Here is a 19,093-nt window from a genome sequence, read left to right as displayed (position 1 = left end):
ATCTTACGACAGTCTCTTGCATTGCATGTACTATACCTACCGCACAACGGATCACGGAATGAATCAGTCGCTGGTATTTGTGATGCTCTCATGAGCAACAGCTATATGATCAGGTGTGGCGAGCGGAGGTAACTGATAACTCTGACGACACTACTCATATAGTAATCATCTATCGCACACACTTCTAGATCACCTCCAATATACGCACGTTTGACTCCCTGCTCCCGGTCCCGCCATCGCTGTCCCGCAACGTCTCCAACTCTAGCCCGCCTTCCTGACGCGCCCTGCGCTCTTCCTCCTTGCTCATCCACCCATCCACACGCCCGTTGTCGATCCTGTTCTCCACCAACCGCAGCGCCGTAGACTCCGGCGAGGCGGCCAGCCTGTCAGCGAAGACGATCGGACTGGACTCGCGCGAGCGCGGGTGCGGCATGGCCTCGATCGCGCGCTCGACCTCGCGGCCGACGCGCGTCGTCGAGAGCGTGTCGTCGCTGCTGACTTTGCGCAGGTCCAGGACGAGGCGCTGGCCGACGACGATCATGAGACAGAGCGTGAAGTTGTTGCCGAGCATGTTGAGCGGGCGCTGCGACGAAAGGGCAGTGAGCCTCAGGATGGCCGAAGGAGATGCATAGGACGTCTCGTTGAGTGTCGGCTTACGTCATAGTAGTACCGCCTGTCGGACGAAGAGGTCAGCATTGGGTTAGGACGAGCGATTTCGCGGAGGCGGAGGCGGAGGGTGCTCACCATACAAAGATATTGAAGAGGCTGCAGAAGAGCGTCACAACGAAGTAAAGCACACCTGCACCCAAGCGTTTCAAAGCATGTCTAGACGTGCGCGTGGAGGAGTACACTAACCGTCACGGACGATGATGCGAATGATCGAGGAGTTGCGGACTAAATGGATACGTAGTTGGTAATGACGTATAGAGACCATGGTCAGGGTGAATATAGCAGCTTCTAGGAGGAGACTGCGGACCGGTCAGCGACGGTATGGGCAACAATGCAAGTCCTGAGCTCACCTTGGGAGCCAAATGATCCACTAGCAATCAACTCGATGAGCGACGGGGCCCAGCAGAGAATGGCAGACTTACAGCGACGAGAGGATCTACGAAGGAAGGTGCGATCAATCGGCTGTTGCCACCGTGCAAACCCCACCGAGAGCACTCACCAGGCAGGTACCCGACACAAGTCCCGGTAACGTTTGCTAGCGGATACGCGTCATCTGTGGTAGGGTCAGCGTGTCTCTACTGTCCCAGATATGAATGAGACGTACACCCGACGGTGATGACTCCGTATGTGATAAACGTGATGCTGACTACAGCGTACGCGAAGAACATCGCCACGAGCAGCGCGAGGATCTTGACGTGCCGCCCCCAGGTCGCCCAGGCCCGCAACAAGACGAGTACTTGTAAAAGCGGCGCGGACACAGGTTCGTGAGAACAAACGGAGAACACGGGGAGACACAAGGTTGTCGCGACTCACTGTGTATGGACGCGAACGATGCGAACTGTGTGAGTGAAAGGGCGAGCGAGATCTGGAAGCAAAACTGGGTGCGCACATGGATCACCATCAGGCTCGGCGACATGCTAGGGGAGGGTTGAAAGACTTACCGGACGCGCATTGCTCCGCCAAAGTCCGAGAAGCTGCAGATTGGAGACCGCCATGGACACCAGGTTTCCGTAGCGGTTGCCGAGGTAGATAGCTTTGACAATCGACCAGCGCGTCGGCCATATGTACTGGACCTATCACGAACTACGCTTTGAGGGTGTCCCGATGATATCAGTAAGATGAACGGCATACCTCGTCAGGGATCGCGTCGACGAGCTCGTAGATGAGGAGGACGTATCCGGCAAGACCGAATGCGCTACCGGAGAGGAGGTCAAGGCCGCATAAGACGGGACAGCATGTTGTGTGTACGCACCGAGCAATAAAGAGATCGTTAGCATACTGTTCGTCGAGTATGGCAAGGTCGCGGGGGGCAATCCTGGGCGAAAGTGCGGAGTTAACTCATCGGAGCGCCCGGTGCGGACTGGGAACTGGTACTTACCGCATGCTCCCGGAAGAGCGAGCAACTCGACGAGTTTCAGGAGTCGAGACTCACAAAGTGGACGCTGCAGGTGGTCGTCGAGGTGTTGCCAACGCACAAGGGGGCATGTGGTGGCAGTTCGAGTTGAAGGGGCCCGGAGGTATTGCTCGCTACTAGGAGACAAGCGGAAATTACTATCAGAGAGTCTAGAGACCACGCTCGGCTACCGCGTGGTAGGGTCATCCAGGGGTCATCATTATGAGCGGGATACTAACCTCGAGTTGGGGGTAATAGGTCAGACGATCCGCTATGTTCACCGGTGACCGATGCCTCTGCTGTATATGTATGTAGCGATGTCGAGGTCGTGGGCGCTATCCTCGGAGGTAAGAAGAATGAGGATGAAGGGTCCCCGCACTCCCACATTTAAGTACACCTGGGCTGTGGGGAACGAAGTATCGGTTGGGAAGACATGACATACTCGTCCGCAGGGACTCAGGGATGATGTTAGGATTCTGATTGACTCTCCGGGACAGGCAACAAATGCGACGCAATCCCGGTTCGTCCTCGAGCCACACTGATGCCATAAACCCCGGGTCGGTGCTACTCCGCCGCTCGCTGATTTTGAAGCCTCATGACCAGTCTCTTGCACTCAGATGGTTCATTCAACGCACCTAGCTATTGGCCAAATATTGTTCGCCAGCGATAGCGTATATCGCCCGTTTCGTGGTCCTTGTCCCGTTCACAGGGGAGCATGCGGCGTCTTGCGCTTCGCAGCAACTGTGTGGGAAGGCTCCGGTCCCGCTCTCAGATTCGCAATCGCGCTCACTCCTGGGAGTGGCCTTATCACATTGGGGCAGATGTGTACGATGACGAGTTTGATAAACCATGGTCTGCGATGGGAAGAATGACGACCCCAGAAGGGCATCACCAATATGGTAGCCATGTACACAGGAGAGCCAAAGATGGACCGCGCGCAGCATGAGCACACAAGGGTCCTGGTACACTAGCGCATTCTAAGGAAGTCGTCAATGTCAGCACAGGGAACAATATGTAGTCAGGCGTACCACTAGTATGGCTTGAATTTTCGGGATTGCTTGAGCTTCTCAATCTTCGCCTTGTCCTCGTCGAACTTCTTCTTGAGGTCGATAATTTCTAGAATGAAGAGATAAGCACACTACACACGACTATCGCGAGAACGCAACCGCCGGCAGGAAAGGCGTACTAACCTTTCCGTTTCTTCTCATGAATTTGGAATGCGTAGAATGCTTGTTTCTCCTTCTCCTTCTTTTTCCGGTGACGTTTCCCGCCGCCGGTACCGGCACTCTCGCCCTGCTCGTTCATGAACTGTTTGCTCATGACGCCCACGCCGCCGCCAAGTGTTTTGCCGTACGCGCCGCCTCGGGTGACCAGTGTGAAACCATCCTCGTCCACGATCGCCTCGCCCTTGTGGTACTTGCTCTCCTGCCGTTTCTTGGTCTGTTCGTATTCAAACGCTTCCATCCACGAGTCGGCATGCGCGCGAACTACATCGAGCGGTGGTCGGAGGGAAGAATAAAGCGCTGAGTAGTGTGCGAGTCCCAGAGGGGTCTCAATATCAACGGGCCAAACGTATGGCTTTTGTGGGGGCTTGAGAGCGCGTGCAAGGGAGGAAGCATCCAGGAAGACGACATAGGCAGTGTGACCAGTACGTCGCAGTGTCCGTAGTGGTACGGAGGGCAGCGGCACTACCTGAGGACCTTCAAGATGACTGATTTTACGCTTTTTCTTCGGCCGCGAGTTGTTTTCCCCCTCCTCTTCACTCCCGGAGCCTTCCTCGTCCCCACCCTCCTGATCTTCGTCCGTACCGGACCCATCCTCGCTTTCTCCGCCATCGTTAGCCTCCTGCTCGGCTTGCGCACCATTCCCGCCTGTGCTGAATACCACCCTCTCCACCGTGCCGCAAGCTTTGAACAGCACCGTCAATTCGCGCTCCGTCGCATCTGGAGGCACGTTCACCAGGAATAACGTCCGTCCTTCTGGTAACTCCTCCCGCTGCTTGCCCTTACTGTCCTTGTGCTTCGGAGCGGAGTGAGAGCGCGCATACAGAACGTGCGTGGCGGTTTGAGAATAGGTGATAGGAAGTACGGTGAATCCGACGGTAGTCGCGGGAAGGGGTGTCGAAGAGGTAGAAGGTCCAGCAGTAGTAGTACGCCTCTGTTTGCCAGGTGATGAAGATGAGCCCATGGTCGGCGTCGGCCGAGAGATAATGTGTCCCTATGGCCAGAGGGAAGCGTAAAGCAGGCAGGGCTAGTAAGTGTGGACCCTCGCGAACTCGAGAGAAAATGTCTTGGATGGAGAAGATGGCCCATTCTGGCCGTTTGTTTGGCAACAGCCTTGGAACCAAACAACCGCCTACTGGGCGCCTCGAGAGGGACGACTTCCGGGTCGCCGCTCGCATCAAGGGTTGGGTCAGATATAAGGATACATTCATCGAAGCAATCGCTCTGTTCTCTGAACATCTTCCTATCCTTCCAGCTACAGCTTAATTAATCACCAATCGGTGGCCACACTGAGCGCGAGAACCAATTGTGTAAGTTTTTCTTGGTATAGTTCTTTTGACCTTCGAGACGCCATAGGTCTTTTAATAGGGCATTGAAACACTCATTGGAGGGTTTTCCAAAGATCTCGAAGTACGCTACAGGAGTCCCCGGTGAATTCTCGGAACCCAGGAGACCGCTGGACACGTACCTCTGCGCAAGCGCCGCCCCGGGCGAGAGAGTGTGACGCGGCGTGACGTGTGGTGGGACATGAAGTGGGCTATTCCTCCCAGAACATTTCTCCCTGCCTTTTATCGAGCAAAATCAAAGTTCCGGTTAGGATGGTAAAGTTTCATTCTACCTGTTCAATGGCAAGCCTTCACAAGCCTCTGGTTCTGCCGAAGGAACTCATTCAGAGGGGTGGGTTATTTCCTTATAGATTAGAGATCAATAAGGTTGACAGGTCACCTTACGGCATATAATAATGCCTTAAAGGGCGTTTGACGGAGCGCCCAGATTAATAGTAAATTCTGTACACTGATCATACGTTGATAGTATAAGTACATAATTATGGTAAGGTACAGGGAATAGAACACTAGTTTCACCTAATGGCTTATCTCGGTACACTAAAATCTATAGACTGGTGGTACTCACAGGGCCTTCGCCCGATTGCGATGCCCTCCCCTGCCTGCACCTTCCGGGTCACCCATCCATTCCTTCCCTCCACCTGGACCTTGATGCAGAGATCATCAGCATCGTCGATCTTATGCAGCTCCCCGCACACCCCGTCCCCAAATGGGTGCGGTACATACACATCGTCTTCCTCCGCATCTGGGTCACGCAAGAAGGGATGGTACAGGGCTGTGCGCGGCGTCATTCGGCGAATAGATTCTGGTTCCATCGCCCTTTCGAGGAAGTCGATGGCGACGTCGATCTCCGCCGAGTATTTGTCCGCTTCGGAAACCGTGGGGGACGGCGACCTGTCGGATTGTGAAGAAGAGCCGGGAGAAGACGAGGAAGCTGGACATCGGCCAGTTCGGACGCGGTATTCGGGGAGAGTGTAAGGATAATAGCGGTCGTTAGGCGAGGGCGGCACCCGGACATCAGGGTTCTGTCGTTGGACGAACTCCTTCCAGGATATGCCATCATGGGTGAGGGATGGCACGTTGGTCTGGAAGACGCGACCTAGCACACCCGATCATGTCAGCCATATGGATGTAGTGATATTTGGATGTACGCACTGTGCAAGGTGGCCGTCTTCTCCATGCGCTTTCGTCCAATGATAGTCGCGATTTCCATGAGTGCTTCAGTGTCATCGTTGGACTGAAACAACGGGAATTTCTTCGTGAGGAAGAATAATAGGATCATCCCTGCGGACCAAACGTCGATCGCTGCGAGTCGAGTATAAGCATCCGGTGTAGCCAAGGAGTTTGGTTATGCATACCGCCCGTCTGTTCGCCACACTTTAGCAATACTTCCGGCGCACGGAACCCTCTTGTTCCAGCACGATTAGCTTTGGAGTGTGGTCTGCACGCAACATCAGACATGAACAAAGTACCCAATGCTTGGTAGCATAACTGACCGTGTGTCCTTCTCCGGATATCCGACCTTGTCTGACTGCCCCGCGCTCCGAAGACGCCCCTCCTTCTGCATCTTCTTGATATTATCAATGTCGAACTCGGTGCGCGCCTTCAGCCGCCCATGCGGATACTCGCGCGTTGGCGTTGTATGCAGACACGCGCCGAGTGTCGGACCGCGTTCAACGCGCTGCGACGCAGTTGTTTGATCATCTCCCATGAGCGACGATACGAAAGCGAAAAACGTACACAAGCAAGACCAAAGTCACACAGCGTACCAATGCCTGTGCGCGGGTCGAAAAGGAAGTTGGCTGGCTTCACATCCCGATGTATGATGCCCCGAGCGTGGATGTCGCGCAACGCTCGGAACATACACCGGAAGTACGATTTGACCCCCTCAAGAGGAAGGTATTTGTAGTAATCCTGCGAGCAGTCCGTAAGTACGTTCGTCCGAGTCCCGAAAGAGGTCAATTGTAGATTGAGAACATGTCGACGAGGACTATCTCTGTGCATGCAATAGGGTGCGCCCTCAATGCAACGTTCGTTGGGCTCCGCACAGCCGTGCGGTAGACCATGAGTTCTTCACGAACTAGCTCACAGAGATGGCAAAACACGCGAATCCCATGTCAACGGATCAGGAGGCAGACGGCATAGCGCAGACAACTTCGTAGGGACGACAAGAGCCTGCCGCAAGCCGTGCGAGACGACACCGCAAACACCGTGCGTGTACGGATGGGAACGGGCATGCACCTGTTCGCGCCTGACTCGCGCTGAATGATACCGCGCATACACGGACACGAGCACATACCCTAAAATCCTCGTTCTTGTGGTACGGCATAATGGCGACGACCTGGTCCTGATGTCGGAACGCGGTGATGAGTTGAGAAACATGTCGACACCCTCGGCAGTCTTCCATGATAGCGATCTCGTTTCGTATTCGTTCGGGGCCGCTGGTGACATATATCCGCTTGATGGCAACGAACACCTTGCTCTCCGAGGAGTGCGGGGCGGTCTGGTAGTAGGCGGAGGAGGATTTGGGATGGTGTCCATGCCACTCGGTATTGTCCCATTTGTCGTGGTAGCCGAGGTCTATGGCCTTATAGACAGCAGAGAAGGTGCCTGTTCCTAACCGGTCGATGATCTTGTAGTCCTCGATGAGCTGCGGGACAGCGTTCTCGAGGTCGACGATCTCCTCCTCAATTTCGGCCTGCTCCTCGCGTGACTTCAGAAAGATAGTTGTTTCTTCGTCGGTATCGTCGTCTTCCTCCGGTTCGTCCTCTGATTCTTCCTCGTCCTCGTCCGCCTGGTTATCCTCCGCGCCATTTGCCATGTCCTCGTCCCCTGAACCCTCGTCGGCGAGCATCTCCTCGTCTCCGTCCTCCACTCCCTCTACGCCGCCGACAGTCTCTAGTGCAAGATTGCTGTTGGGCGGTCCATATTGGTATGACTGCATGTTCGAGTTGGGGTACAGCTGCGCGAGATGGGTATGATACTGTTCCATCTGGGGTAGGTTGTAGTGGCTGAGAGGATCGTCGGACGACGGCTCGTCGCCAGCGTACTCGCGTTCAACTTGCATGAGATGTTTGAGATACGCTCTGTTACGTACGTCGGAGGAAGGTACCTCGAGTGGATTGGAGGAATGGCGGGAGAGAAGAGCTGCGGCAGCCATTTAACCAAGAAGACGAGCCCCGTCAAGAAGTCACGCCGCCAGGATCACAGTACTCTCCGCCGTGCGGCAGGCAGAGACGACTCGTTGAGGAGTTGGGAAGCTGCCAGTGTGTTACGTGTACGAGACGTAGTGAAGGCACAGCAGAGATGGGATTTAGACGATGAGACTCGAGAGGCTAGCAAACATCAAAGACTCGAACATTCAGCCACAGACGCGTTCTCAACGCGTCGAGCACGTGAGCGCTTATCATGAGTTCGTCCTCCTCCTGACTTCTACCCGCGCAAATTCGATTTTCTGCTCTCCAGGCGATCACTCTGTGCAATTCGTAACAGAAGTTTGACATTGGAGAGCTTTAAAAAGAATGACCACCGCAGGACTCGAACCTGCAACCTTTTGGTCGCCCCCAAGGTAGGGATGTAGCCGTTAAGCGATCGAAGCCAAACGCGCTACCATTGCGCCAGGTAGCCATACATATTTTGTCACGTAAAGCAACCCTGACACACAACTAACTTCGGCGTGGCCGGTGACGAGCTGACTTGGTGGCTGCTTGCTTTGCTTCGCCCCATTCATGTCGTCCTGTACAGAGCTCTGACGAGCGAAGCTAGATGCTGCTGCACGACGACTTCCGCTACCATCTCCATACTCTCCTTGCCAGTTCTGCTTTCCAACAGATCGCGCCGCTGGTCATTCTCCTCGTCGTTCCTACTCTTGTCCTGGTCATCAACTCGCACAGACATTCGATTACAGCCAACGTCTTGATGGTCTTCGACACGCTTGCACTCATACTACCCTGGAATTGGTCTGACAATACGTCCCATGGCAGTGGATCTTCGGAGAGGAGGAAGCTCAGGCGCAAGCAGCACACTCGCTCTCGGGATGATCAAGTAGCACGAACGTCAAGCCAAGGTATGCAGCGGCTGTAGAGTCTGGACTGCCAGCGATGAACGATGCCCTAGATAGCTCATACGACAGTGCAAGCGAGGATGGATACTATCCTGGTCTGGTCAACATCTCCGGAACATACTGTTTCATGAACTCTACTGTTCAGGTGAGTTATCTTCTCATAGTTGGTTAGACCGCTTGCCCTTACTCTCTCCCTCCAGGCTATGGCATCACTCTCCTACTTGCAACCACAACTGGGGAAGATACACGCGCATGCGGAGGTTCTGGACGTACCTACTCCAGTCATCGACTCTTTGCGAGACCTACTCAATAGTGGGTAACATCTCAGACTTGCGTGTACGCCGCTAATCTCGATGCCGCAGTGCTCAATACACCCTCCTCTTCCTCACGAGCCATCCGCCCTGTGGACATCATTAGCGCGCTCTCGAACCACAATTACGGCAAACACAATTCGCTCTTTTCGTCGCGGGAACACCAGGATGCACAGGAATTGTTCCAACTGCTGTCGGAATGTATCAAGAGTGAAGCTGTCGCCGTTGCCAAAGAAATGCAACGGGACCGTGGTTTGGGCGGGTTGACGCAAAAAGAGGATCGTGCCAGTCGCGACATGAGCAAGACTGTCTTCGATGGCTTGACAGCAAACAGGCGTAGCTGCGTGGAATGCGGGTACACGGAGGCCGTCATGCACTTCCCCTTCGACAACTGGCAGCTTGCCTTACCGCGTATGGCCGTAAGTCCCTATGACGTCGCGACTGTACTTGTAGATCTGATGTCATAGCAGGCTGGGTGCACACTCGAGGACTGCCTCAACGATTACACGAGGCTAGAGTTACTCAACGATTGCATATGTCGAAAGTGCTCTATGCTTGCGACATACCAGCGACTACAACATGAAGCCGACAGGCTGACAGAGGCCTCTCAGGCGGTCAACGATCCTACGTCTTCGAAGAAGAAGCGGGCACGCGACAGCAAAAAGTTGTTGGCTCGGGTGAAGGCTGCGTTGGACGAGGGCCGGATAGAGGAGGACATCAGAGGCGTCAAACTGGAGAAGGTGCTCAGTAAAGCGTCGACAAAGCAGTCGATGATTGCACGGGTGCGTCCTCTTTCCGTCTTTATTCGTTCTATACCTGATTGTTCCCAGCCACCACCTGTCCTCGCCCTTCATCTCAATCGCTCTATGCACTACGGTCACTATGCGGCAAAAAACAATTGTCGAGTGGTCTTCCCCGAGATTCTTGATCTCACGCCCTATACCACTTCCGGCCAATTGTCGACCCAGCCCTCTGCTCCCATTTCTTCCCCGCCTCCTCCCATACCAATCCAGCGCTCAATCACACCTACACCGTCCACGTACGCCGTTCCCCGTACGCTCTATCGTCTTTCCGCTGTCGTATGTCACTACGGCCAGCACTCCTTCGGACATTATATCTGTTTCCGCCGGAAACCCCGTCCGCCAGCCGCAGGTGAGCACCGCTACGCCCCGCCACGACTCGCCTGTCCTCTTGGTTGCGATTGCCAACGATGTCAGCATTACGGCCCCATCCGCGATGACGAGTGGCCAGACTCCGCACGGCCGGGGTCCGGGCGAGGCTGGCTTCGAATCAGCGACGATTCGGTGCAGGAGGTTGGGATCGAGCGCGTGTTACAGGAGGGTTCCGGCGCGTTCATGCTGTACTACGAGCGCGTCCAACAGCCACGATCGTTGTACGTTACTCCGCCGCGCGGATCCGAAGAAACCGTTCGGCCTGATGGGACACGTGCATCTACGACGGACGTTCGTGAGCAAACACCCTCCGCGGCGCGCATACCCAACGACGACGCTAGGGAACGCGAGCAGAAGGAAAGACGTGCAGAGAGGGAGCGCTCCGTCGACCCGAGGGTTGTCCGTCGAGTATCTGCTGGGCGTTCCAGCTCGGCCAAGAAGACGTCTACGTCCAACGTCGCAGCACCGCCGCCCATGTCGCGGTCGACAAGCGGAAGTTCGGCCGTCACTGCAGTGTCCACCTTCAGTCAATCCAGCCAGGCCAGCCAGTCTAGTCAGAAGACCCTGAACGGGGATGCCAGTGTGCCCAATGGACACGCACATTCTCACCACTCGCACTACTCAAACGGCCACGCCGACCCGGGCAGTCCACAACGCCCCCCATTACCGCCCTCTTCTCCATCCAAGTCCGGCCGTCTGAGGAAGACGAGGAGGTCAGTCTCCCATGCGGACGGCAACCCTGTCTCTCCGACGCAGTCGAACTCTCCAGCAACATCGCTACGGGCATAGGCCCACTCATCCCGCTCTTGTAATTCTTATTGGCTTACACTATGGATCATCTTACTCACCTCGTACGTCGCGCGGGCTTCCTCATGTACTCACGATGAAGGAATACACGTTGTGTTAGTCCTGCCCCACATTTCATTCAGGGTCAGAGGCAAGTTGAACTGAGTTAACATTGTGAAGCAAGGAGATAGATGTACAGCGTCCTTGATCATCCAGAGAGGATCGTTCCGTGAAGGTGATAAATGAACGCAAGTCTATCTACATACATATGCGGAGTGCGCAAGAACCAGAAAGCAAGAACCCGTCCGATCTGAGAACAAGGGAAGAGCGTACACTGGAGCAGAGCACCGTCCTAGCTATGTCACAAGCACGCGCCGGTGCGCGGGGGTGAATCCTACACTACAAACGCCGCCTATACCTGCGCAAGAGGGCAAAACGGGGATAGCGTGCATGAACGGTAGAACGTCGGTACACAATTGCGATAGTTTGATCGTCAGTGAGCAATGAGTTCGTAGGGGTTCCAGAGCACACGCCGTTCCCAGCCTCTGGAAGCCGAGCCCGGAAATAATACATAGTGGGATCCGAGTGTGAGGGAGAGAGACGGTGCGCAATCACCAGTAAATGGTGCGCTCGATGGTGCGCTTGCGCTGGGGCGCAGGGAGGTACGAGACGGTACGGCGGACGCGCGTCACGGAGGGATACCTGCGCCGGCCAAGACGATGAGGATGCCTCTACGCGCAGTCGTGGAAGGTTGGAGAAAGACACACCATGCGTGGTAGATTTCACCAGGTTCCAGCTGGACCTCGACAATCTGCCGGCCCTGGAGGCATCCCCAAGGTGTCAGGGGTTTGGCCTGGGGCAGGAACGGAAGAACGTACCGCGTAGTCAACGTGAGAGCCGACGACGAGGCCTTCTCTCTTGCCAGTCGCATGCTGGACGGCAACAATGTCTCCGGGCTATTGTGCGTTGTAGGATGCGAGCAGGGTGCCAGGCAAGAAGCGGCGAAGCATGACGCGCGAGACAATGTGAATGAGATGGAGGGAAGCGTTGCGCGGAATGGGGAATACGCACGACAATCTCATCGGAGTAGGACGACATGGTGGTATCACTTGCGGAGGGTTTTACTTGCTAGTAACGAGCGAACGGGGGTGCACGATATGCGAGGATCGGAAGCCGAGGGCGACGAAGAGCTCGGGTGGGCGGGTGCTTGAGGGGTCGAGGCGGAATGGCGAGCGACGAGGTCAACGACGGCGGGGTTCGCTGGTCTGGAAGACACAGGGAGGAGGGTGGAGAAAGGGTGGGCAAATTTGAGGAGGCTTTATAGGGAGATTAGATGCCCGGCACCTTCGCTTGCCCGCGCGAGGCAGCCATGAGGCGGCCCTGGTCTCCGCCCGCGTGCTCTGGAGGCGTGCACATCGGGCAATGGCGTTATACTCCCAGTCCCTTCCCCGCTATTGTCTCTGCCCGCGTCCTCGCACGCTTGACTTCCGTGCCGTCGCACTGTTCGCGTCGGCGAGCGAGGGCGATGAAGCAGGAGACGCGACGGGTTGCGCACCGGGAAGGAAAGCTCGAGCTAGCTCGAGCTTGTTTGTACACTGTGTTTGCGCGACGGAGGGCTCGGCGCGCGCGACACAGTGATCAGAGGGCTTGTGGCGTCTGCGAAAGCTTCCGTCAGAGCACACACCAAAACCGCGCGGCATCAGGCTATCGCGGGCAGCGTGCAGAACGCGATGATCAATGGAAGCCACGGGTGTGGGGACACTGGGAGGGGTATGCTCACCGGACTCGACAGCGAGCTCAAGGGGCAGGCGCAGCACGACGCGCCGCATAATGATAGTACTTACCCTCAGTCTAGCATCATTCGCGTGCGGACCACGGTGCGATAGTGTGCAGAGGAATTATACGAGCCCTGTAGTGGTAAAGGGCTGTTGAGTGTGAGTACAGCCTCTGTGTGATACCAAACGCTAAACTACAGATCTCCGGGTCTAGTGAGAATAGAAGACGTCAACCTCCAAGCTTGCCTCCAAACGCACGGACAACACGCCCGTTCCCGCGTTCATGGCAGTCCACACACCGTCTTGTCGCATGGCGTTCCTATCGTCCCCGGATGGCGGCCACCATCTCCCTGAACATGTCCCGCAGCCCAAAGACGCCACCCCAACTGACCCCTCCTTGGCCCCCCACTCCGCCTGCCTCTTCCTCACTGCTGTTGCCACCGCCGCGAATGCTCCTACGAGGGGAATCGTATCCCTCCCGCGCGCGTTCCTCTAAGCCCCTCAGAATGTCCTCACCTGCTTCGTTGTACACCCTGTCCAGCTCCGCGGCTCGCATGTAGTACGCACGTCGAACTGCATATGGCGCGAGCCCGTTGTACTTGCGAACCAAGGAATTGACCTCTTCGAGCGCGGTATCATGGTATGCTCGCTCTTTGTTTTCCCATTCAGGATCCCGCATGGATGTTACGTCCGCGAGTGTCATTCTGGGGAGGAGGGAGGCAGGGTGCATGGTGGTAAGGGACCTGATAGCGCGCCGTGTCCAAGACTGCTTCAGTACCTCCCGGAAGGTATTGATGGCGCTCTCGAGCTCTGATACGGCACGAAAATCATACGAGATAAGACGAAGGGGAGAACGGAGAGGATGAACTGAACGTACCTCCTTGGATCTCGACCCACGGTGGCGCGGCTCCCTGACGTTGGACGATGCGGTTCATGAGGAATTCTTCCCGGCCGATGAAGGGATTTTTGTCTTCGGAGGCCTGGGCTATCGGCTGACCCCTTCCTTTGATGTTGTTGAAATGACCAGCCTGACGTGCTTTCTGCACGACTGTGAGCACTCAGCCTGAATATTCATCGACGTTTCAACGTACCTCTATTCGATCCTCCACCAGATTAGCCCAGCCCTTCATCGACACAGGGTTCGGTCTCTTAAATTGCTCGGCAGCGCCCTTAATACCAAGACGGTAATCCAACGTGGACTCCCTTGCCTGCGACAACCTCACGCCCTGTTGCATGCGCTTTTGCGTCTCTCTCGCCTTTCTCCGAGCTTTGTCATCGACAGGCATGGATGTGGATTGCGTCTTAAAGGGTTTGGGAGGTGGTATGTTCCCGTATCGGACGCTGGACGTCGCGTGTGAGGGGACGGTGAATGTCGTATGCCATGGCTGATGCCCCGGGATGCCAGGGAGGATAGGTTCGCCGGGAACATATCGACGGACGGGAGCCTCTTGCGCAGACTCGTCCGGCACAGGGGATGCCGCCGCGACGATGTCCTCGTGGAGTTGGTCGAGTGGAGTCTCCTGCGTGCGTACCTTGGGAGGAGCCCGCCTGAGCTTTTCGTCCGCACTTCGGACGGGCCCACCCCTGAGGGGCTTGTACTTGTCCACAAGCATGCGGAGGACAGCATGCTCCATAGGCTCATCTCCCGTCCAGTTCTCGTTCTGCTGCTCTAGCATGGAGATGACGGAAGACTTGTGAGCGGCTTCGGCTTCTTCATCCTCTTCCCGGGCCGCATCCTCGAAAAGCTTGGAACTTGCTGTGTGATCAGGCTCAACAGGGCGAGAGGACGAGTCCTGGGTGTATCTCCTGGGGTGCGATAGACATTGAGACGAGCGAACGAGGGTGCGAGAGCATAGAACGGAGCGGCGGCAGACCGAGCTCATGCAAGTCGAGTACAAGATCCGGTACTATCACAAGCGCCGGACATATGAAATGACTGAAGGTCGCGGTCACGTGCGAGCAAGGACGCGTTTGTGGCAAAGAAAGGAGCACGTCTCAGGCTGTAGTCTTATGCTCGGGCTATTCACGCCTTTCGGTGGCCGCTCCATTCTCTCAGCTCTAAAGACACAAAATATGGTCTCCTATCCAACCAACCTTCCTCGGAACCCCCATGTCGACCACGGCAACGTCTCCTCCGATGGCTAGCACAACCACAAACGCAGGCCCGCCTTTCAACAAGGCCACCGCAGACGCCATCCTCCGCGCTTCCGACAATGTCGACTTCTGGGTACGGAGGAGCATCCTCGCCGAAGCATCCTCCGTGTTTGAGGACATGCTGAGCATTCCTCAGCCACCTCCCGGGTCTGCGAACAGCGACGAGGTGAAGGACGGCCTCCCCGTCATCCGACTCTCGGAAGATAGCGCGACCCTCGACAAGCTTTTAAGGCTCTGCTACCCCACGGATGACCCCCAAATAGACTCCCTTGACTCCCTGCGCCCGGTCCTCCAGGCAGCGTTGAAGTATATGATGCAGGAGTCCACGTCGCTTCTCCGCAGGCGGCTCATCAAACTCGGGGAAGCACAACCGCTTCGCGCCTTCGCCATCGCATGCTCTCTTGAGTTGGACCAGGACGCCGAGGCCCTCGCACCACTGGCGCACAGCGTACATGGGACCTTCGTTGAAGAGCTCCGAGGGCTCTCTGCAGGCGTATACTACCGTATCGTCCACTACCTGCCACGCCGGGGCACCATGTCGTCCAAGCGGATGACTTGCAAGACCCCGAGGACGACTGCGTCTCCCCCCTGTGGACCGGTCCACAGGGGTCCCGGCTCGGACGATTCCCGTCGGCATATCCCTCCAGAACTGCTACATTCGCCCACGGCAGACGTCATTGTCCGAACGACGGATAATGTCGACCTACACCTTCATTCTGCCATTCTATCCCTCGCCTCTCCGGTGCTGAGAGACCTGATTGTCGATTGCCAAGACCAGGACAACGGCTGGGAGTACGTGGAACCCGTCTACCTTCCTGAAGACAGCCACACGGTCGCTACCCTTCTTCAGCATGTCTATCCTCTGCCCCGTCCTGTCCTATCCAAGTCGCTCAGCGAACTCAAATCTCTCCTCTCCGCAGCATACAAGTATGACATCGCCGCCGCAACTCAAGCCCTCCGGGCACAACTGCCGTCCTTCTTGCCGGCTTCCTGTGAATGCGAGGTCAGAGGCGAACGCACGGAGACGGATGCGGATGCACTCCGAGTCTTCGCCCTCGCTCATCGATACGGCTTTCACGAGGAGCGCATAGCGGCAGCGCGCGCGTTGCTCCGCCTTTCCAGCGAAGAGCTCCGGGGTGTCTACGTCGAGGAGCTGGAGGACATCCCGGCTGACGCATACTTCCGTCTCCTCGAGTATCACGACAAATGCGGACAAGTCACCTCGGCGCGGGTCCTGGCGCACGCACTCTCGTATAGCGAGGCCGGCTCATCCTCAGCTCCGTCATCCCCAATGTCTACCACGTTGGGGTCTATGCCTGGGGCGGGTAGAGCCAACAGCCGAGATCGCGCTCGCAGCGGAGGCGGGGGTAATAAGAGCAAGAGCGACACTCACCAAGCCGGCGCGGGACTCTCCTTGGGGACGTCTGATCCGTGTCGTATCCTGACCACGAATCGTGGCCACACCTACACTTGCCACGTCTTACTGGACGACACGAGCTCCCCAGCTTGGGCACACTTCCAAACCCATAGCACCCCCCGGTGGTGGATCATGTACCTCTACAAGGTCGCTCTTGTGTTGAGGCATCGACCATCGGCACGGGCTCCGCTCGATGCGGGGCTGAGGCAGCGTGCGATCTCGAGGATGCTTGAGTGCCAGTGCTGCAGGGGAGTGTTCCTTCAGGGATTTCAGGAGTATGCGGAGAGCTTAGTCCGCGAGGTTGAGATTGCTGTTGCCAAGGTAAGCTCACAGTAGATCACCTCCGTTCCGCAGATACTGACTGGTAGGACTTACAGGTCAAATTGAATCTATCATGAACCTTGCGTGGAATTGGACCTGTAGCTCTAGCCTGTCGATTACCCTCTATATCAGTAGTATGTCACCGAGTTGCGCCACATTGTATGTTTCCAAAGATCATGAATTCTGCAGTAATCGATACAGCTTGGTTGTTCTGCCTTTTAACCTCTCAACGTCGATCTAACAATACACCCAGTGAAATCACTGGAGGTTCGAAGGGTAGGAGTAGTCCTCGAGCCCGACGAAGTTTTCCTTGATGCTGCGAGCGGAGACGAAGCGGTAGAAGATCGAGATGCTGCCCGCCTTGTCGTTCGTCCCACTTGCGCGTGCACCTCCAAACGGCTGCTGCCCGACGACAGCTCCTGTGCACTTCTCGTTGTAGTACACGTTGCCTGCCGCGTTGCGCAAACGGTTCGTTGCGTCTAGGAGAGCCTTGCGGTCCGAGGCGAAGCTAAATGGGTGTGCGTGAGTGACCGTACAGGCAGGAAATCTTTCCAAACGTACATGGAGCCAGTAAGCGCGTAGGTCGTAGTGGTATCGATGAGCTCAATGGTCTTCTCCCAGTCCGCGTCGTCGTAGACGTAAACCTAGCCGGAGAATCAGTGACCAGTTCAGATACTGATGATCGTGCAAGATACTTACCGTCAAGACCGGACCGAAGATCTCGTCGACCATGGTTACTGACTTGGGGTCCTTCGTCAAGATCACCGTAGGCTGAACGAAGAAGCCCTTGGAGTCATCGGCTGCAGGCCCAGGTCAGCTACAAGACACAAAAAAGGTTTTGCGGAACACCTACCGCTGCCGCCAACAAGGATCTCGCCACCAGCTTCCTTCGCCTTCTTGATGTAGCCAGTGATCTTATCGAACGCGGGCCGGCCACTGGGTATATGCGTGAGCATGGGCGACCTCTGCTCCATGTAGCGCACTTACATGACGGGGCCGATGAAGTTTGTGAAGTCGGTCGCAGGGCCGACCTTGAGCTTTGCAACCTCAGCGAGAAGCTGGTCCTTGAAGCCGGCGTTCCAGACAGTCGAGGAGACATACAGGCGCGACAACGCGGAGCACTTCTGTCCCTGATACTCGAACGCGCCACGGACCGTCTGCATGACGGCGTTCTTGATCTCTGCAGAAGAGTGGACCAAGTGGAAGTTCTTGCCACCCGTCTCGCCAACAATACGAGGGTAGCTGTTGTAGACATCGATGTTTGCCGCGATGTCCTTCCAGAGCTTCTTGAACACGAACGTGCTACCAGTGAAGTGGAGCGCCGCAAAGTCTGGGCTGGCAAGGGCCTGACCGACGACCTCTTCCGCAGGACCAGGGACAAACTGAATGACACCGGGAGGAACACCAGCCTCGGCGAGGACTTGGTACACGAGGTAGTTGGAGTATACTGCCGCTGGCGAGGGCTTCCAGACAACAGTGTTGCCAACCAACGCAGGCGCTGCACGAGGTCACCATCGTTGAGAATAGCGAACGGTGGCGCGATCAACGAGAATGACTCACTTCCCGGGAGGTTACCACCAATCGCGGTGAAGTTGAAAGGCGAGATGGCCAGGACGAAGCCTTCCAGCGCCCGGTACTCGACACGGCTGCATGATCGCTGTCAGTTCTTTCCCGACGTGGGAGATTGACTTGACGCACTTCCAGGCACCGGGTGCATTCTTGACTGGCTGCTGAGAGTACAGCTCTTCGACATACTTCACACCGAAACGGAAGAAATCTGACAGCTAGTCCCGAATGCGCTCAGGATGCGACGAATCTCGAGACGTGATGATCACGAACCTCGGCTGCAGCATCGATCTCAGCCTGCCATGCATTCTTTCCCTGACCGAGCATCGTTGCGGCCATGAGCTTGTAGCGGTACTTCCCGCTCACAAGGTCCGCGGCCTTGAGGAAGATGGCCGCGCGATCGTTCCAGGGCAGCGCCTCCCACTCCTTCTTTGCGGCAAGTGCACCCTCGATGGCGCTCGCGACTGTTGCCTGGTCCGCTTCGTGGTACGTGCAGATGTGCTTCGCGTGGTCTGCAGGGATAGGTTGCTTGGCGAGCTTGCCTGTCCTCACCTGAACAGGAGATCACCTGAGATCGGTATGCATGTTTGTAGAAGCTATGCATGTTCTTACCTCCTTGCCATTGACAATGCATGGTACCTCAAAAGGCAGCTCTTTTTCCAACTGGCTCAACGCCTCAACCAAGCCCTTGCGTTCAGCTGAGCCAGGAGCATAGCTCCGCTACGTTCGAGTCAGAACTGATCAGTACCAAGTCTATGTGAAATAGGGAATTGCATGCTCACCATGGGCTCATTGTCGATGGCGGGAACTTTGAAGGACGCAAGCTGGGGCGTGTAGACAGCCATGGTGGAGGTGGACGTTCAGAATAGAGGATGGGAGACATCCCGCCATACTTAAGTA

General features: G+C 56.2%; 9 protein-coding genes and 1 non-coding gene across 10 annotated transcripts; 3 read left to right on the top strand and 7 right to left on the bottom strand.

Moving 5' to 3' along the window:
* Positions 1 to 84: 84 nt before the first annotated feature.
* L226DRAFT_608098 (uncharacterized protein) lies at positions 85 to 2,154 on the bottom strand (the record flags this gene model as incomplete). The annotated part of the gene is made up of 13 exons (XM_067685884.1): positions 85 to 583; positions 658 to 673; positions 745 to 799; positions 856 to 968; positions 1,020 to 1,039; positions 1,092 to 1,105; positions 1,169 to 1,222; positions 1,274 to 1,405; positions 1,483 to 1,546; positions 1,611 to 1,742; positions 1,801 to 1,864; positions 1,922 to 1,984; positions 2,102 to 2,154. The coding sequence occupies 13 exons, from the start codon at positions 2,152 to 2,154 to the stop codon at positions 185 to 187; spliced, it is 1,179 nt and encodes a 392-aa protein (XP_067541321.1). The 3' UTR covers positions 85 to 184.
* Positions 2,155 to 2,858: 704 nt separating this feature from the next.
* On the bottom strand, positions 2,859 to 4,331 carry L226DRAFT_498434 (uncharacterized protein). The gene is made up of 3 exons (XM_067677668.1): positions 3,253 to 4,331; positions 3,091 to 3,178; positions 2,859 to 3,039 (listed from the first exon to the last, which is right to left on the bottom strand). The coding sequence occupies exons 1-2, from the start codon at positions 4,247 to 4,249 to the stop codon at positions 3,093 to 3,095; spliced, it is 1,083 nt and encodes a 360-aa protein (XP_067541320.1). The 5' UTR covers positions 4,250 to 4,331; the 3' UTR covers positions 2,859 to 3,039; positions 3,091 to 3,092.
* An 824-nt stretch (positions 4,332 to 5,155) lies between these two features.
* L226DRAFT_565589 (kinase-like protein) lies at positions 5,156 to 7,695 on the bottom strand (the record flags this gene model as incomplete). The annotated part of the gene is made up of 6 exons (XM_067683814.1): positions 5,156 to 5,727; positions 5,784 to 5,933; positions 5,987 to 6,069; positions 6,125 to 6,309; positions 6,369 to 6,542; positions 6,928 to 7,695. The coding sequence occupies 6 exons, from the start codon at positions 7,693 to 7,695 to the stop codon at positions 5,156 to 5,158; spliced, it is 1,932 nt and encodes a 643-aa protein (XP_067541319.1).
* Positions 7,696 to 8,150: 455 nt separating this feature from the next.
* On the bottom strand, positions 8,151 to 8,255 carry L226DRAFT_t18. Its single transcript has one exon. It is a non-coding gene; the product is annotated as a tRNA-Arg (tRNA).
* Positions 8,256 to 8,894: 639 nt separating this feature from the next.
* Positions 8,895 to 10,963, top strand: L226DRAFT_453168 (cysteine proteinase; the record flags this gene model as incomplete). Its single annotated transcript, XM_067675112.1, has 4 exons — positions 8,895 to 9,003; positions 9,054 to 9,421; positions 9,473 to 9,784; positions 9,833 to 10,963. 4 exons carry the CDS (start codon positions 8,895 to 8,897, stop codon positions 10,961 to 10,963), a joined length of 1,920 nt encoding a protein of 639 aa, XP_067541318.1.
* Positions 10,964 to 11,571: 608 nt separating this feature from the next.
* Positions 11,572 to 12,058, bottom strand: L226DRAFT_565587 (uncharacterized protein; the record flags this gene model as incomplete). The annotated part of the gene is made up of 4 exons (XM_067683813.1): positions 11,572 to 11,662; positions 11,728 to 11,780; positions 11,839 to 11,916; positions 12,032 to 12,058. 4 exons carry the CDS (start codon positions 12,056 to 12,058, stop codon positions 11,572 to 11,574), a joined length of 249 nt encoding a protein of 82 aa, XP_067541317.1.
* Positions 12,059 to 12,844: 786 nt separating this feature from the next.
* Positions 12,845 to 14,634, bottom strand: L226DRAFT_529206 (uncharacterized protein). Its single transcript, XM_067679554.1, has 3 exons — positions 13,827 to 14,634; positions 13,613 to 13,775; positions 12,845 to 13,545 (listed from the first exon to the last, which is right to left on the bottom strand). Exons 1-3 carry the CDS (start codon positions 14,616 to 14,618, stop codon positions 13,055 to 13,057), a joined length of 1,446 nt encoding a protein of 481 aa, XP_067541316.1. The 5' UTR covers positions 14,619 to 14,634; the 3' UTR covers positions 12,845 to 13,054.
* A 238-nt stretch (positions 14,635 to 14,872) lies between these two features.
* On the top strand, positions 14,873 to 15,415 carry L226DRAFT_453639 (uncharacterized protein; the record flags this gene model as incomplete). Its single annotated transcript, XM_067675138.1, has 1 exon — positions 14,873 to 15,415. A coding segment is annotated over one exon (543 nt), but the record flags the coding sequence as incomplete, so codon positions are not given.
* Positions 15,416 to 16,339: 924 nt separating this feature from the next.
* L226DRAFT_119017 (uncharacterized protein) lies at positions 16,340 to 16,779 on the top strand. Its single transcript, XM_067672188.1, has 2 exons — positions 16,340 to 16,627; positions 16,684 to 16,779. Exons 1-2 carry the CDS (start codon positions 16,439 to 16,441, stop codon positions 16,702 to 16,704), a joined length of 210 nt encoding a protein of 69 aa, XP_067541314.1. The 5' UTR covers positions 16,340 to 16,438; the 3' UTR covers positions 16,705 to 16,779.
* On the bottom strand, positions 16,746 to 19,077 carry L226DRAFT_608091 (delta-1-pyrroline-5-carboxylate dehydrogenase). Its single transcript, XM_067685883.1, has 10 exons — positions 18,976 to 19,077; positions 18,806 to 18,913; positions 18,467 to 18,745; positions 18,326 to 18,411; positions 18,188 to 18,273; positions 17,615 to 18,125; positions 17,481 to 17,563; positions 17,327 to 17,427; positions 17,189 to 17,271; positions 16,746 to 17,135 (listed from the first exon to the last, which is right to left on the bottom strand). Exons 1-10 carry the CDS (start codon positions 19,036 to 19,038, stop codon positions 16,886 to 16,888), a joined length of 1,650 nt encoding a protein of 549 aa, XP_067541313.1. The 5' UTR covers positions 19,039 to 19,077; the 3' UTR covers positions 16,746 to 16,885.
* Between the last annotated feature and the right edge of the window lie 16 nt (positions 19,078 to 19,093).

This window comes from Lentinus tigrinus (assembly GCF_003813185.1).
Source record: "Lentinus tigrinus ALCF2SS1-7 unplaced genomic scaffold L226scaffold_2, whole genome shotgun sequence".
NCBI classification, from domain to species: Eukaryota; Fungi; Basidiomycota; class Agaricomycetes; order Polyporales; family Polyporaceae; genus Lentinus; species Lentinus tigrinus.
The sequence above is the reverse complement of the archived record's forward strand: the minus strand, read 5'-3'. Positions and strand labels throughout refer to the sequence as shown.

Coding starts and splice junctions, on each gene's coding strand:
- L226DRAFT_529206 (XM_067679554.1), bottom strand. CDS start 14,618: ATGAGCTCGGTCTGCCGCCGCTCCGTTCTATGCTCTCGCACCCTCGTT. Junction 13,776..13,826: donor TGGTGGAGGATCGAATAGAG/GTACGTTGAAAC, acceptor ACAGTCGTGCAG/AAAGCACGTCAGGCTGGTCA. Junction 13,546..13,612: donor GTGGGTCGAGATCCAAGGAG/GTACGTTCAGTT, acceptor GTGCCGTATCAG/AGCTCGAGAGCGCCATCAAT.
- L226DRAFT_119017 (XM_067672188.1), top strand. CDS start 16,439: ATGTACCTCTACAAGGTCGCTCTTGTGTTGAGGCATCGACCATCGGCA. Junction 16,628..16,683: donor TTGAGATTGCTGTTGCCAAG/GTAAGCTCACAG, acceptor TAGGACTTACAG/GTCAAATTGAATCTATCATG.
- L226DRAFT_608091 (XM_067685883.1), bottom strand. CDS start 19,038: ATGGCTGTCTACACGCCCCAGCTTGCGTCCTTCAAAGTTCCCGCCATC. Junction 17,564..17,614: donor AACTTCATCGGCCCCGTCAT/GTAAGTGCGCTA, acceptor GCATATACCCAG/TGGCCGGCCCGCGTTCGATA. Junction 17,272..17,326: donor TCTTCGGTCCGGTCTTGACG/GTAAGTATCTTG, acceptor TTCTCCGGCTAG/GTTTACGTCTACGACGACGC.
- L226DRAFT_498434 (XM_067677668.1), bottom strand. CDS start 4,249: ATGGGCTCATCTTCATCACCTGGCAAACAGAGGCGTACTACTACTGCT. Junction 3,179..3,252: donor TCATGAGAAGAAACGGAAAG/GTTAGTACGCCT, acceptor TCTTCATTCTAG/AAATTATCGACCTCAAGAAG.